The sequence below is a fragment of the Cebus imitator genome, unplaced genomic scaffold (genome assembly GCF_001604975.1).
Source record: "Cebus imitator isolate Cc_AM_T3 unplaced genomic scaffold, Cebus_imitator-1.0 Scaffold30, whole genome shotgun sequence".
In the NCBI taxonomy this organism is placed as follows: Eukaryota; Metazoa; Chordata; class Mammalia; order Primates; family Cebidae; genus Cebus; species Cebus imitator.
The window spans coordinates 3983691-4000083 of record NW_016107345.1 but is presented as its reverse complement, the minus strand read 5'-3'; the positions used below and the strand labels follow the sequence as shown (position 1 = coordinate 4000083).

General features: G+C 36.8%; 1 protein-coding gene across 2 annotated transcripts in view; it reads right to left on the bottom strand.

Annotated features, from left to right (window-relative positions):
* Nucleotides 1-8970: 8970 nt before the first annotated feature.
* Nucleotides 8971-16393, bottom strand: part of PLS1 (plastin 1) — a 120093-nt gene continuing 112670 nt past the window's right edge. For both annotated transcript variants that reach the window (XM_017523763.2, XM_037736838.1), the window contains 2 exons: nt 11016-11140; nt 8971-10770 (listed from right to left, as the gene is read on the bottom strand). In XM_017523763.2, coding sequence (XP_017379252.1) covers nt 10635-10770; nt 11016-11140 — 261 coding nt within the window. In that variant the 3' untranslated portion in view covers nt 8971-10634. The remainder of the gene's footprint in view (nt 10771-11015; nt 11141-16393) is intronic.

The following is a 16393-nucleotide window of genomic DNA, read 5'->3' as shown; positions in this document are numbered from 1 at the left end:
GGCGGGGCCTGCGGCAAGGGCGGGCTTGGGCGGGCGGGGCCTGCGGTGGGGACTCACCGCGCGGGGCTCCTGGAGCGGGCTGGAGCTTCCTTCGCTCAGCTGAGATGAACCAGCTGCAGTCTTCCCTTTCCACACCCAGGGTACTGGTTTCAGGTAATTAAGAAAATGTGGAGCAGTATGCTAATTGAGTCTCTGACGACTTAATGTTTAGGCGAAACCCTCTGTGGAGTTGTCCAGCTGTTTCATGTTCTGGTGCACTATGCTCGAAACAATGGAGAGGCCCGCCACACCACCAGACTCGTCGGTTTGTATGTTGTACTCATTTTCGGCTAGAAATGAACTCTCATTTATAATGGATATATAGATTATATCATTATATTATATATAAATAATTTATACAAATATATAAATTTTTATTTACATATTATTTCCATAGGCTTCTGGGGAACGGGTGATGTTTGGTTACATTAGTTCTTTAGTGATGATTTGTGAGATTCTGGTGCACCCATCACCCGAGCAGTATACACTGAACCTAATTTGTAGGCTTTTATTCCTCACCCCCTTCCCAACCTTTCTCCCTGAGTCGCCAAAGTCCACTGTGTCATTCTTATGCCTTTGCATCCTCAAAGCTTAGCTCCCACGTATGAGTGGGAATATGTGATGTTTGGTTTTCCATTCCTGAGTTATTTCACGAAGAATGTCTCCAATCCATCCAGGTTGCTGCCAATGCCATTTATTCATTCCTTTTTACCGCTGAGTAGTATTCCATCTCATATATATCACAGTTTTATCTACTCACTAATTGGTGGGCATTTGGGCTGGTTCCACATTTTTGCAGTTGTGAATTGTGCTGCTGTAAATATGCGTGTGCAAGTATTTTTTCGTGTAATGACAATTTCCTCTGGGTAGATACCTAGTAGTGGGATTGCTGGATCAAATGGTAGTTCTACTTTTAGTTCTTTAAGGAATCGCCACACTGTTTTCAACAGTGGTTGTACTAGTTTCCATTCCCATCAGGAGCGTAGAAGTGTTCCTCTTTTACCGCATCCACACTAACATCTATTTTTTTTTTTTTTATTTTGTGATTATGGCCATTCTTACAGGAGTAGGGTGGTATCGCATTGTGGTTTTGACTTGCAATTCCCTGATTATTAGTGATGTTGAGCATTTTTTCATGTTTGTTGGCCATTTGTATATTTTCTTTTGAGAATTGTCTATTCATGTATTTGGGTTTTTTTGTTGTTTTTTTCTGTTTGGGTTTTTTTTGTTTGTTTGTTTTGTTTTTTTTTGAGACAGATTCTTGCTCTTGTTGTCCAGGCTGGAGTGCAATGGCATGACCTCAGCTCACCGCAACCTCAGCCTCCAGAGTTCAAGGGATTGTCCTGCCTCAGCCTCCTGAGTAGCTGATATTACAGTCATGCACCACCACACTCGGCTGATTTAGTATTTTTAGTAGAGATGGGGTTTCTCTATGTTGGTCAGGCTGGTCTCCAACTCCCAACCTCAGGTGATCCACCTGCCTTTGTGTCCCAAAGTGCTGGGATTACAGGCGTGAGCCACCATACCCGGCCCTATTCATGTTTTTAGCCCACTTTTTGTTGGGATTGTTTTTTTTCTTGCCGATTTATTTGAGTTCCTTGTAGATTCTGAATATTTCCTTTGTCAGATGTATAGATTGTGAAGATTTTCTCTCACTCTGTGGGTTGTCTGTTTACTCTGCTGATTGTTCCCTTTGTCATGCAAAAGTTCTTTCATTTAATTAAGTCCAGGCTTTTTATCTTTCTTTTCATTGCATTTGCTTTTGGGCTTTTGGTCATGAAATCCTTGCCTAAGCCAATGTCTGCAAAGGGTTTTCTGATGTTATCTTCTAGAATTTTTATAGTTTCTGGTCTTAGATTTAAGTTCTTGATCCATCTTGAGTTTATTTTTGCATAAGGTGAGAGATGAGGATCCAGTTTTTTCTCTTACATGTGGCTTGCCAGTTATCCCAGCACCATTTGTTGAATAAGGTGTCCTTTCCCCAACTTTATGTTTTTGTTTGCTTTGTCGAAGATCAGTTGGCTGTAAGTATTTGGGTTTATTTCTGGGTTCTCTATTCTGTTCCATTGGTCTGTGTGCCTATTTTTATATCAGTACCATGCTGTTTTGGTGACAATGGCTTTATAGTATAGTCAAATCAGGTAATGTGATGTCTCCAGATTTGTCCTTTTGCTTCATCTTGCTTTGGCTATGCAGGCTCTTTTTTGGTTCCATATGAATTTTAGGATTTCTGTTTCTAGTTTTGTGAAGAATGATGGTGGTATTTTGATGGGAATTGCATTGAATTTGTAGATTGCTTTTGGCAGTATGGTCATTTTCACAATATTGATTCTACCCAACCATAAACATGGGATGTGTTTCCATTTGTTTGTGTCATCCATGATTTCTTTCAGCAGTGTTGTGTAGTTTTCCTTGTAGTGGTCTTTCACCTTCTTGGTTAGGTATGTTCCTAAGTATTTTACTTTATTTTTTTGCAGCTATTGTAAAGGGAATTGAGTTCTTTATTTGATTCTTAGCTTGGTCACTGTTGGTGTATAGGAGGGCTACTGATATGTATACATTAATTTTGTATCCTGAAACTTTGCTGAATTCTTTTATCAGTTCTAGGAGCATTTTGGAGAAGTCTTTAGGATTTTCTACATATACAATCATATCATCAGCAAACAGTGACAATTTGAGTGACTCTTTACCGACTTGGATGCCCTTCATTTCTTTCTCTTGTCTGATTGCTATGTCTAGGACTTCCAGTATTATGTTGAAGAGGAGTGGAGAGAGTGGGCATCCTTGTCTTGTTCCAATTTTCAGAGTGAAAGCTTTCAACTTTTCCCCATTCAGCACTGTGTTGGCTGTGGGTTTGTCATAGATGGCTTTTATTATGTGGTATGCCCCTTGTATGCCAATTTTGCTGAGGATTTTAATTATTAAGGGATGCTGGATTTTGTCAATGCTTTTTTCTGCATCTGTTGAGATGATCATGTGATTTAAAAAAAAAAAAATTCCGTTTATGTGATGTATCACATTTATTGACTTGCATACATTAAACCATCCCTGCATCCCTGGTATGAAACCCACATGATTATGGTGGATTATCTTTTTGATACATTGTTGGATTCATTCAGCTAATATTTTGTTAAGGATTTTTGCATCTATGTTCATCTGGAATATTGGTCTGTAATTTTCTTTTTTTGGTTATGTTATTTCCTAGTTTTGGTATTAGGGTGATATGGGCTTCATAGAATGATTTGGAGAGGATTCCCTCTATCTATCTTGTGGAATGGTGACATTTTTCTTTGAATGTCTGGTAGATAGAATTCAGCTGTGAATCTGTCTGGTCCTGGACTTTTTTTGTTGGTAATTTTTTGTATTACCATTTCAATCTCGCTGCTTTTTATTTCAGTTTTCTTAAACGTATTGAGATTTGTTTTGTGGCCTATCATATGGTCTGTCTTGAAGAAGTTTCCCACATGCTGATAAATAGAATGTATATTCTGCATTTGTTGGGTAGAATGTTCTGTAAACATCTGTTAAGTCCATTTGTTCCAGGCCATAGTATAAATCCATTGTTTCTTTGTTGACTTTCTGTCTTGATGACCTGTCTAGTGCTGTCAGTGGAGTACTCAAATCTCCCACTATTATTGTGTTGCTGTCTATCATTTCTTAGGTCTGGTAGTAATTGTCTTATAAACTTGGGAGCTCCAATGTCAGGTGCATGTATATTTAGAACTGTGATATTTTCCTGTTGGACAAGGCCTTTTTTCAATGTATAATGTCCCTCTTTGTCTTTTTTAACTGCAGTTATTTTAAAGTTTGTTTTGTCTCATATAAAAATAGCTACTCCTCCTTGCTTTTGGTATCCATTTGCATGGAATGTCTTTTTCCACCCCTTTACCTTAAGTTTATGTGAGTTCTTATGTGTTAGGTGGGTCTCTTGAAGGCAGCAAATAGTTGGTTGGTGAATTCTTATTCATTCTGAAATTCTGTATCTTTTAAGTGGAGCATTTAAGCAATTTACTTTCAATGTTATCTCAATGTTAGTATTGAGATATGAGGTCCTGTTCCATTCATTGTGCTATTTGTTGCCTGTATACCTTGGGTTTTTTTTATTTTTTATTTTTTGTCTTTTTGTTGTATAGGTCTGTGAGATTGATGCTTTAAAGAGGATCTATTTTGATGTGCTTCCAGGATTTGTTTCAAGATTTGGAGCTCCTTTTTGCGGTTCTTGTAGTGCTGGCTTGGTAGTAGTGAATTCTTTCAGCATTTGTCTGAAAAAGACTGTATCTTTCCTTCATTTATGAAGCTTAGTTTCACTGTATACAAAATTCTTGGCAGATAGTTGTTTTTTTTTTTTTAAGGAGACGGAAGATAGGGCCCCAGTCCCTTCTAGCTTTTAGGGTTTCTTCTGAGAAATCTGCTGTTAATCTGATAGATTTTCATTTATAGATTACCTGGTACTTTTGCCTCATAGCTCTTAAGATTTTTTTCTTTCATCTTAACTTTTGATAACCTGACGACAATTTGCCTAGGTGATGATCTTTTTGCAATGAATTTCCTAGGTTTTCTTTGACCTTCCTGTATTTAGATGTCTAGGTCTTTAGCAAGGCCAGGGAAGTTTTCCTCAATTATTTCCCCAAATACGTTTTTCAAACTTTTAGATTTCTCTTCTTCCACAAGAATGCCAATTATTCTTAGGTTTGGTTGTTTAACATAATCTCAGATTTCTTGGAGGCTATGCTCATTTTTTTCTTTGTTTTTGTTGGATTGGATTAATTCAAAAGCCTTGTCTTCGAGCTCTGAAGTTTTCATCTGCCTGCTCAATTCTATCACTGAGACTTCGCAAAGCATTTTGCATTTCTCTAAGTGTATCCATTGTTTCCTGAAGTTTTGATTGTTTTTTATTTATGCTATCTATATCATTGAAGGTTTCTTCCCTCCATTTTTTTTTCTTTTTTTTTTTTTTTTTTTTTTTTTTTTTTTTTTTTTTTTTTTTTTAGTAGAGATGGGGTTTTGCCATGTTGCTAAGGCTGGCCTTGTATTTCTGGTCTCAACTGATCTGCCTATCTTGGCCCCCCAAACTGCTAGGAGTATAGGCATGAGCCACCACACCTGGCCTCCCCTCATTTCCTGTATCTTTTTTTTTTTTTTTAATTTCTTTAAATTGGGCTTCACCTTTCTCTGGTGCCTCCTTGATTAGCTTAATAACTGACCTTCTGAATTCTTTTTCAGGTAAATCAGGGATTTAATCTTGGTGTGGATACATTGCTGGTGAGCTAGTGTGATTTTGTGAGGGTGTGAAAGAGCCTTGTTTTGTTATATTACCAGAATTGTTTTCCTAGTTCATTCTCATTTGGGTAGACTATGTCAGAGGGAAGGTTTAGGGCTCAAGGCTGCTATTCAGATTCTTTTGTCACACGGTGTGTTCCCTTGATGTAGTACACTCCCCCTTTTCCTAGGGATGTGACTTCCTGAGAGCCAAGCTGTAGTGATTGTTTCCTCTCTTCTGGATCTAGCCACCCAGCAGGTCTAACAGGCTCTGGGTTAGTACTGGGGGTTGTCTGCACTGAGTCCTATGATGTGAATCATCTGCAGGTCTCTCAAGGCTGTATTTTTTTAAACAACTGGTTTGTGATCTGCAATTGGCATAACATTCCTATTGTCACACATATATTCATATATTTGCAATTAATTCAAAGGTACTGACATGTAACTATTGGATAAATTTGTTGTCACATTTATTAAACTGATTTTAAAAGATAGATCTGTTATTTGGGCAAGAGTTGAATGAAGCTCAATAAGTGCTCCTTCCCTCCTCCCTGTCTTCCTCCAGAGGGTCTTGCTGTGTGGCCCAGGCTGAAGTGCAGTGGCATGATCACAGCTCATTGCAGCCTTGACCTTCTGGGCTCCAACAATCTTCCCACCTTAGCTTCCTGAGTAGCTGGAACCAGAATCGCACACCACCACACCTGGCTAGCTTTTTAAAGTTTTTTTGTAGACAAAGAGTCTCACTATGTTGCCCAGACTGGCCTTGAACTCCTGGGTTCAAGTGGTCCCCTGCCTCAGCCTTCCAAAGTGCTGGGATTATAGGCATGAGCCATTGTACCCTGCCAAATAATTTATTTTTTAACCAAACTTTTAAAGCATTGTAAACATTATAGAGTTTTGCTATTGTCTTCCACTTTTAAAAGCTAATGGAAGAGAAACTGGAAATTATGCCTCTTGAATAATTCCTGTTACTTCCCATAATCAACTGTAGAAAAATCTAAATTGTGCCTTTAAGGTTTTAGGTTTTTAAGAGAATACATAAAAGTTTACTTCAGAGTATTTTATATTTTGGGGAAATACTTCCTATCCTGTTCAGGCTGATATATCCCATCCCTGTCTCAGCCAACACTTTAACTCCCGAATTTCCTAAATACAACTTTCTCATAATTCAGAGTCTTAGTCAGGTCTTCTCAAAGAGGCCTTAGCAGATGCCAGGACTGTCCATCTTTCCAAACATTTTCATGTATTTACTTCAAAACAGTTGATAATCTATTTTTTTTTTCTGTCTTATCTCTGGTAGATAGTAAATATTCCCCATTTTGTAATGTTTAATACAGTTCCAAGTTTGTCTATGTGGTAGAATGTCAAGATTGTTCATTGTAAATTTGTGGCCAGTGAACAGTGGCACATATTTGTATTTATGCATGTGTGCTTAGACTCTCTGTAGTACAGCAAAAATTTTAGTCAGTAGCAGAAAAACACTAACCCTGAGGTACCCAAAACTTCCTGTGTTTGAGGGTAAAAATTTAGATGGCTCAGAACTATGTCGCACATGTGATATAGCAAGAGAGCAAGTGAGATAGAGCACGATGTAGATATAGCTTCTCTTTAATCTGAAGCATTTGCAAGTTGCTGGGCTTAGGTGATTCTTTATCCAGAGGGCTCCCATAGGGGCTGGATTAATTTCTAAGACTGGAGAATCCCAACCTACTTTAGTAGATAATTCTAGCAGGAGGCCTTTCAAAGTGCTGGGGGTCAAGGGGCTGTTCCTACTTCAAAGTGAGGCAATATTGTAACTGCACCCTATTCTTCTGAAGTCTTTTTGGATCATCTCAGATGCAGAAATCCTCTCTTACCTATCTGGTACACATTTTGTTGTTTTTGAGAGACAGCATCATCTTGCTGTGTCACCCAGGCTGGAGTGCAATGGCGCAATCATAGCTCATCGTAACCTCGAACTCCCAGGCTCAAACAATCCTCCCACCTTAGCCTCCTGAGTAGGTAGGACTACAGGTGCACACCACCACACCCATCTAATTAAAAAAAAAAAAAATGGAGGGCTGGGCCCAGTGGCTCATGCCTATAATCCCAGTACCATGGGAGGCTGAGGTGGGTGAATTGCTTGAGGTCAGGAGTTCAAGACTATCCTGGCCAACATGGTGAAACCCTGTCTCTACTAAAAACATACACAAAAATTAGCCAGGCATGGTGATGCACACCTGTAATCCCAGCTACTCAAGAGGCTGAGGCATGAGAAAAACTTGAACCCAGGAGGCAGAGGTTGCAGTGAGCTGAGATCCCACCACTGCACTCCAGCCCGGGTGACAGAGACTCTGTCAAATAAATAAATAAATAAATAAATAAAATTTTGTAGCAACAGAATCTATGTTGCCCAGGCTGGTCTCTAACTCCTGGCCTCAAGCAATCCTCCCACGTTGGCCTCCCAAAGTGCTGAGATTATAGGCATGAGCCACCCTGCCTGGCCTGGTACACTCTATCCAGCATAAATTGGGATATTTTAACATAACCTATACAGCCTTTCAGTTTTTTTTTTTTTTTTTTTTTTTTTTTTTTTTGAGATGGAGTCTCCCACTGTCGCCTGGGCTGAAGTGCAATGGTATGATCTCGGCTCACTGCAACCTCCACCCCCCTGGTTCAAGTGATTTTCCTGCCTCAGCCTCCCAAGTAGGTGGGATTACAGGTGCCCACCATCAGTCCTGGCTAATGTTTTTGTATTTTTAGTAGAGACTGGATTTCACTATGTTGGCCAGGCTGGTCTTTAGCTCCTGACTTTGTGATCTGCCCACCTTAGCCTCCCAAAATGCATGGATTACAAGCATGAGCCATGGCACCTGGCCACCTATCAGTTTATTCTATACAAGTGATACAGAGACCAGTTGTAAAGTTGTGATGAACAACAGCATCCAAGATTCAGAAGCAGCATATTACTTCAAGCAACTTACCAAAATCACATATACAAAGAGCAGTCATGACTCCAGAGAAGAAAAAAATCCATATTTAGATCTAGTCCTACAATATCCAAGACCCCATCTACATCTCGAGACTCTGCCCCTCCCTCAGTAGTCTAAGGCCACGTTCACCTGTTTGTCTTCTATGATGCCTATAGGACTACCTGCCTCAGCTTCTTTACAATTGTTCTCTCTGCTGAACACTCATAGCACAAATATCCTGAGAGACCTTTCTTGACCACCCAAATACAAATAATCTCCACCCCATTTCCCAGGTCAGTCTCTACACATTACCCTATGTTATTTCTTCTACTGCATTATCATTATCTAAAATTCCTATTTGCCAACTGTCTCTCTACTAATACATGATACATGAGGTCAGGAGACTTCATCTGTGTTTTCCTCAGCTGAATCCCGAGTGTCTAGCACAGTATCTGGATCATAATAGATGATAAATTTGTGAATGGATTGATTCACCTGAATTATTTCAGCACAAACTAAATTTTAGTAATCACACAGATGGTTTTTAATAATTCTTCATATTTAAGAACAAAAGAACTACCCTCATCTTCAAGGAAATTATGAAATACAGTTTTTTTGTTTTACTAACTCATTTAAGAATTGTTTTCTTTTCTAGAAAATAAACTTATGCTAGACAAATTTTCAAGGCTGAATATTTTTCTTCAAATGAAACACAGACACATTTCTACATACACAGCATTTTTATTAAATATACTCTGTGAGAAAAAGAACACCCTAAAGTGCCAGATTTCTTGTAAATCTGATAACTTAGTAAATACAATGGTGAAAAAAAAATCAGAGGAAACATAATTTAAAATAATCTTATAAAAGAGCAAGAACATATCTTAATCTTCATATAAGAAAGCAATCATCAAAATATAAAAGGGAAAGAAATCTCATTTGTAGAAGAATATATTTCAAAATTCCACCTGTTGATCATTTCATTTAAAAAATTCTAAACACATGGGCAGTCTCACTCTTACCAACATATGTGTTTAAATCAATGGTAGTAGGGGAATTTAGACTACTCATTCACACTGACATAAAGTGACATTTTTGTTGCACAACAGTATTGCTCACTGGCACTAACAGTGGAAGATGGAGGAAGTAGATTTCTGGATTCAATTGTTAGCAGCAGAAATGGACTAATGCTAAAAATTTAGGAAAAAAAAAAAAATGGGTCCAAGCTGTAGCTACTTCCAAGTAACACAAACATTAACCAAACATTGCCAATTTGTAATGGGCTATGAAAAAAAAAACATGAAAATACTCTACATTGAATATTAGCTTTATGTTACTTTCTATTAAAGATATTCAGTGGGCATATTCTAAATCATATAGGGCATCTATAGGGACCTAAATTAGTAAGTATAATACGAAGCTAACAGGATAGTGTCAACATATCTTGGGATGTTCTAGCCAATGTTTGTCTACAAGTATTTGGAAGGAGTCAAATAACTATATGCACATTCAAAATGAATACTTATAAAAGAAATCTTAATGCATCAGATATCCACAAACTGAAAAGTGTTACACATTTTGTGGGGGAAAAATACTGACGGTTGGCTGAATGACCAATTAATTATACATACCACTTATGAAAAGCTAGGTGACTCAGGTGCAAAAAAAAGAAAAAACATATATGCACACATATATCTCTAGTAACATCCAACCAACATATATATGTTACATGTCATAGTTAAAGCTGTATTACCAAACTAGGATATGTAAGGTATCAATGCAGCTAAAATTAAGTTTTAAGTAAAAAGCTGCTGCTACTTAACAAGAGAGTGAACTTTGGGATTTATTGAAGAATTAGTTCTCATATATAAAAAATTTGATATTAATAAACAATACTTGTCACCATAAGGTTTTAGACAGTATAGAAACTTACAGAAAAGTGTTTTTGGACCACTTTAAATAGTTGGAGGAAGCAAATAAAACTGGATTATGAGTATGAATGCATTTATGATCAAAATTAACACACAAAAATCAAAACACATTTCACAGCAGAACCTGCAAAAACTTCTGTATTCATCTTTTTTGAACTATAAAAAAGAATGAATTAGTCTTGTCTTAATAAGACTTTTAAGCAACAAAATAATTTAATCATGAAGTATCAGCTTGATTTTGAATATATTCTATTATCTGTATCAGCTGGTAAATTAACTGTGTTATCCAAAAAGGCAGCTCTAACTAGTATGAACAGGATATTGAATTCATTAATGAATATATAACTATTTTGAACATACAAATAATCTCTGGTTAATACCCACTACATTTTAGAATTCTGTAAACTGTCAGGCATAGAATATGTTTAATGTGGCAGAAAATCATATGAAGTGATTATTTTATTCTGTTCAGTCCTTTTCCCATTAAGCATGCAAACACCGTCATAACCATCTTTGGTTTCACTTCTACGAGGTCATCAGGTAATGCATATATCCGGGCACCGATCTTTCGAGCAACTGAAATGGCATATCTTGAAGGAACAAGAAAAATATCTTGGTATTAACTACTGTGTTTTCACTTAACATATTTTAACAAAAGAGTGAAATATTTTGACAAGATTAGTTTTATGAAAAGGTTAAGTTTGTGAGTCTTAAATCGTATTCCCATCCAAGTTGTATTTAAAAATATGAATTTTAAGGGCATAGTAACGTTTCCTATAAGGATTTTAGAGAATTACAGGGCCACTGTGTTCTAATATTAACCATAAAGGCTTACTTAGCATTGTTCAGCTTGTCCTCATCAGATAAGTTTTCTCTCTTGATCATTTCTTGACGAACTGCATTTGGTGCAATGGCATCTATTAAATCTAGGACAGGTAAACTTGTGCTTATAGATTTATCCTAGAAAATAAAGCACAGATGAACCTTCATAAACATCTGACCTTTAATTTTTGTTATTTTCAGACTCTTCTGATCATATAACTGAAGGCAATCTATAAATTTTCTTTGTACCTAACATTCAGCTTTTCTGCAACCAGCACACATAAATAAACAATTTAAAATACACTTTTCCTTAAATCTTTATATAAATTATAGTATAGAGTTGTCACCATACCTGAATAAGGTTTGTGGACATGATAGCTCTTAAGTATGCTAACTATAGTATCCATTCTTTAAAAAATATACAACTTTTGAAAGGGAGTAGGAAAGGAATTTTTAATTAACAATTTTACAAATTCTACTCATATATTTCTTAGATCACGAATCCCTATGCCTTCCCTTAATATTTTTCAGAAAGAAAAATGAAATAGTGAAAGGGAACTAATATTTAAAAAAACATTGTTCTTGTTGTTTTACATGTTTTAGTTTATTTCATCCTCCTTTGAAACCCTAGCATCTTGGTAGTAAAGGAATTCTCTTTTTAAAAAAGATGAAGAACATGAAGTTAAGATAGCTCAAATGACTTGTTTACACAACCAGTAAATACAGAGCTCATATCTGAACCCATGACAGTCTGACTCTAAAATGCCCAAGAGTCTCTCCATTTTGAAGTTACCACCAAGGCAAGCTAAAAATGGACAACTAAATTATAGTGAATAGTTCACTGCAGATGAAATCAGACATCCTGGTCTGAACTGATTTTTACCACTTATCAGCATGTGAACAAATTATTTGTTCTCTCTCTCAGCTTGAATAGTGGCCACCATCGCTTGCCTACCCAGAATCTACCTACTCTTTACTTCTTCCATACCAGCAAAACCCATATTTATATCCATACCTCCTTCACATAGACATAAGCTTCAAGGAAGGCTGACATTCACAGTTCCAGGAGTGAACGTGAATTACTCTAGGTCAAGCATTCTCAGTGGGGACAGGGTGATACCCTTTTTTATGTATAAAGCATACAGTGTATAAACAGGTATACAGTGTATCTCTGTATTAAAATTTCATGGGAGAGAGACAAAAAGATTCCTTTGTAGCATTCCTTTTTAGTTAAAGAGGATAATTTTTTTAAAGGTTTCAAAACACTGGTCTAGGCCAAATGGAGGAATCCTATTCTATGACCACACTGATTTAATTTGGGCCTATTTTATGGAAAGCCAGCAACCCCTCCTCCTGGATGTGAATGAGAGGATGAAACCTCTGTCACAAGCAGCAACTATCCTGACCAAAAGGAAAACCGGCTTTATGGTGAAGTGGGCACATTAGATGGCAAATCAGAGATGTGAAAAAATAATTGAGTCCTGAATGACATTCTTCAATTTGGTTCAACCAATCCAGAAGTCTACCCTACTTCTGGATTACTGTTACTGTAGTCAATACCTTTCCTTTTGGTTTAAACCACTTGAAATTGGGTTTCTGTTTACTTGAAGCCAGAGCACCCTTTCCTAATCTCTAAAGTAGAATATCATAGGATTCTTAGGAATACTGAGGTGAAAGCATCTAGTATAGGCTTTAGCCAAATGTCAGTTCTTAATAAATGCCTAATAAAACAACTTGAAGCCACGTGAAGAAGAGTAACAGGCTTCTTTGAGCCATGATCTATGAGCTGCTTCATTTATCAATTTTAGAAAAATGTATATTCTTAGGAAGTTCATTTTATGATACAGATCTTTGGGCATGGGTAAGAGATAGATGGTAAAAATAATTAGGGTCTTTAAGTCTATCTGACACTGGTAATCTGGATCTGCTTTTCACATCTTCTGTTTCTGAGAAATTGTCATACCTGTTTGCTCAATATATAGTCTGCAGACCACCTACATTAAAATCATATGGGGTACTTGTTAAAAGTGCAAATCTAGCCCCACTCAAATTAATATCAGGTTATCTATGAATAAGGCTAGGAATCTACATTTTTAGTAAGCTTTCTAGAGGACTCAAAAGGTGTACTATATTATACTTTCTAAAAATATTTGTATCATTCTATAATAAATTTTTAATTTCTGTGGGCTTACCTTTCAAATATGATTATTTTTTATTTATTTTATTTATTTATTTATTTTTGAGACGGAGTTTCACGCATGTTACCCAGGCTGGAGTGCAATGGCGCGATCTCGGCTCACCGCAACCTCCGCCTCCTGGGTTCAGGCAATTCTCCTGCCTCAGCCTCCTGAGTAGCTGGGATTACAGGCACGCACCACCATGCCCAGCTAATTTTTTGTATTTTTTTTTTTAGTAAAGACAGGGTTTCACCATGTTGACCAGGATGGTCTCGATCTCTTGACCTCGTGATCCACCCGCCTCGGCCTCCCAAAGTGCTGGGATTACAGGCTTGAGCCACCGTGCCCGGCCTATGATTATTTTTTAAAAAGACAAGTGACTTGTTTAATTGTGCTATAATTTGATTCCTTATTTACATATTTGTGGTATTTTAAATATTTCATTTAGATTTAGGAAACAAGTATTTTTCCCACCCATTTTCTTATGAGTTACTTTGGGTTAAGCTTCTACTGAGTTGAATGAAAAATTTAAGTTTCTAAAGATTGTGTCAGATCTCTTATCTTCTTGTTACCAAGAAAATAGGCCTGTCTTCCAATTCCTCTGATTTATACATTATCAGTGAAAGACATTTTACTTTTGCAAAGGGAAAGGGGTTATAGTGAAAACCCTTACATTAGTATATAAATAGATTACTATTATTTTTACTTTTACTTCCTTAAGTTAATCATCAGGAAATTACTTCAGCAAGAAGAATTTCAATATCTTAATCTAGAATTAGCCTAGAGCTTGATTTTCAAGATAATGAATTGTGTCATGTTTTTCCCTTCATTTGATACATGTTATTAGAACATTTCATTCCATTGCTGTTTCTGTCATTTTAAAAAATAAAAGTGGAAAAACAGTTATGTGGTCACCAGACTTCCCTAAAAGACTCAGCAGAACACTCCCCCAACTGCCACATGAGGCCCTTTATATATTAGCAATGCCAACAGCGTGGTAATCCCCATTTATTGAGCCCTTCATATGTGCTAGGTACTGTTAAGCTCTTTACATTTTGTTAACTTATGTAGTCTAACAACAATCCTAAAAGATAGGGATTATTAATTTCCCCATTTTAGATATGGGGAAACTAAAGAACAGAGAAATTAATAACTTGCCCATGGTCACACAGAAATAAATGCTGAGCCAGAAGTAAGTTCTGTTTTATTCATCAGTAGATTAGCCCCACTGTTAATATAAACTGCTAAGGTTTCTGTAAAGCAGATGCCCTTTTCATGTGCTCCCACACTCCCCCATTAGCTGATTTATATAGTACTGCTGACACCTCATACTGTGATTCTTGTTTTCTTATTTGCCACGTTCCCTGAATAGTGAGATCTTTGAGAGCACTATATAGCCACAGCAACTAGCAAGGCACCTGACACAGGGTAAGCTTTGGCTAAATGAGCAGTATGTTACACAGCTAATCAGTAGCTCAGCAAGAGTCAACCCAGAGCCATACAACTCCAAAGCCTGGCTTTCAACTTGTACGTAGAATAGCTGGACCTAGATATGAAACCCAGCTGTTCTGCTTAAAAGTTGTATGACAATGGACAGTTATTTAACTTCTGTAATGCTCACCTTTTTGCTCAGAGTATTTAGAGAATTAAAAGAAACAATGTGCAAAGTGCTTTACACAGTGACACAATAAATAGCAATTATGATTATTATTTGCTGATATACCACCTTCTCTGTCTTCATAGCAAGGGAAAATCACTTTGTGGCTTAAAAGGGTAAATTTGTCTTTTCTGAAATTCTTACAGTGCTGCCTAGATTATGATTAAAATGGTTTTTTGTTTGTTGTTTTTTGCTAGTGCCACTTCTTATAGCCTTCACATATAATGGCTCTGTAGCTGGAAAAACCTCCCTAACCTCAACTGTTTTTTAGCATTCATTGCCACATTTCTTAACCATTTGTACTCTCTTTAAAGATTAACCGTATACTAAATGCTAAGCACTTTCGCAATGTTTCTGCCTCCTCAGTTCTAAGTAGAGCCATACTCTCAAGTCAGCTTTTTCTCATGGTTGCCCTACCTTAAAAGTTTAAGCACTCCAATTTCTCAACTCTTTTATTCAACTGATCACCAAGTCTGTCTTTCCAGTTTTAATGTCTCCTTTCACCCCCACCCCATTTTCCTAAAATTACCTCAAACTCAAGCTTAAAACTGAATTCATCACCTTTTCCAGGAAGCAACTGTATCTCATGACATCCCCATTTCTGTGTTATCTGTTTTCCAGTTACCTATGCCCAAAACATCAAGAGTTTTGACTCCTCTCTCCCCTCTTCTTCCCAAAATCAAGAAGCCAAACCTAGTTCTTCTTTTGCAGTAACTTACAGCGTTCTAATCTTACCATTTCCATTGCCAGCCTCAACCCCCTTATTACTTCACACCTTGAGTACTGCCTTGGATTCCTTTGCACTGTGCTTCTAGTTACACTGTTCTCCCTCCCCACCCTGCTCACCACATTCAGATTAGTATTCCTAAAATAATTGCCTTTCTTATCCCCCTTCACTCAATATCTTTTATTTAGGCTCAATTCCTCCACAATCTTGACCCAATTTATATCTTGCACATCATCCCTTGGGAGTCATCCTATTTCTCCTAACTTTCTGACACATGCCTTTATTCAAGATGGACACTTTCTCTTGAATAAAGGCATGTGTCAGAAAGTTAGGAGAAATAGGATTTTCCCCCTTTCTCTCCATCAATTCAAATCATCCCACCATCTATGATGTTCAGATCCAGCTGTCTTTATCTGCTCTTCACTGACCATTCAATTGGAAATGGTCAGATTTTTCATCCAAAATATTAGTTGTATTACTTGGATTTTTATCATTTACTCTGAACACTCAGAGGGCCAAATTAATATCTTATATTTTATACCTTTTTCTTTACTTAGAAAAGTTACTTAATAAGAGCTCAATAAATATTAATTTGCTCCTATTTTCTCATTGTAATGAACTATATACATGCTTAATATTTTCTATAAAAATACAAATGCATATAATTTCAACATAACAATTTGAAAGACCTGCCAATTAGAGAATGTTATAATACAATTTCCATTGGTATTTTATATTTTTGTGTTTTACATCTAAAACACATAGAGACAAATCATGGACTGAAAATTATTAAAAAAAAAATAAGCAGTAACAAAAACTCAGTGTCATTA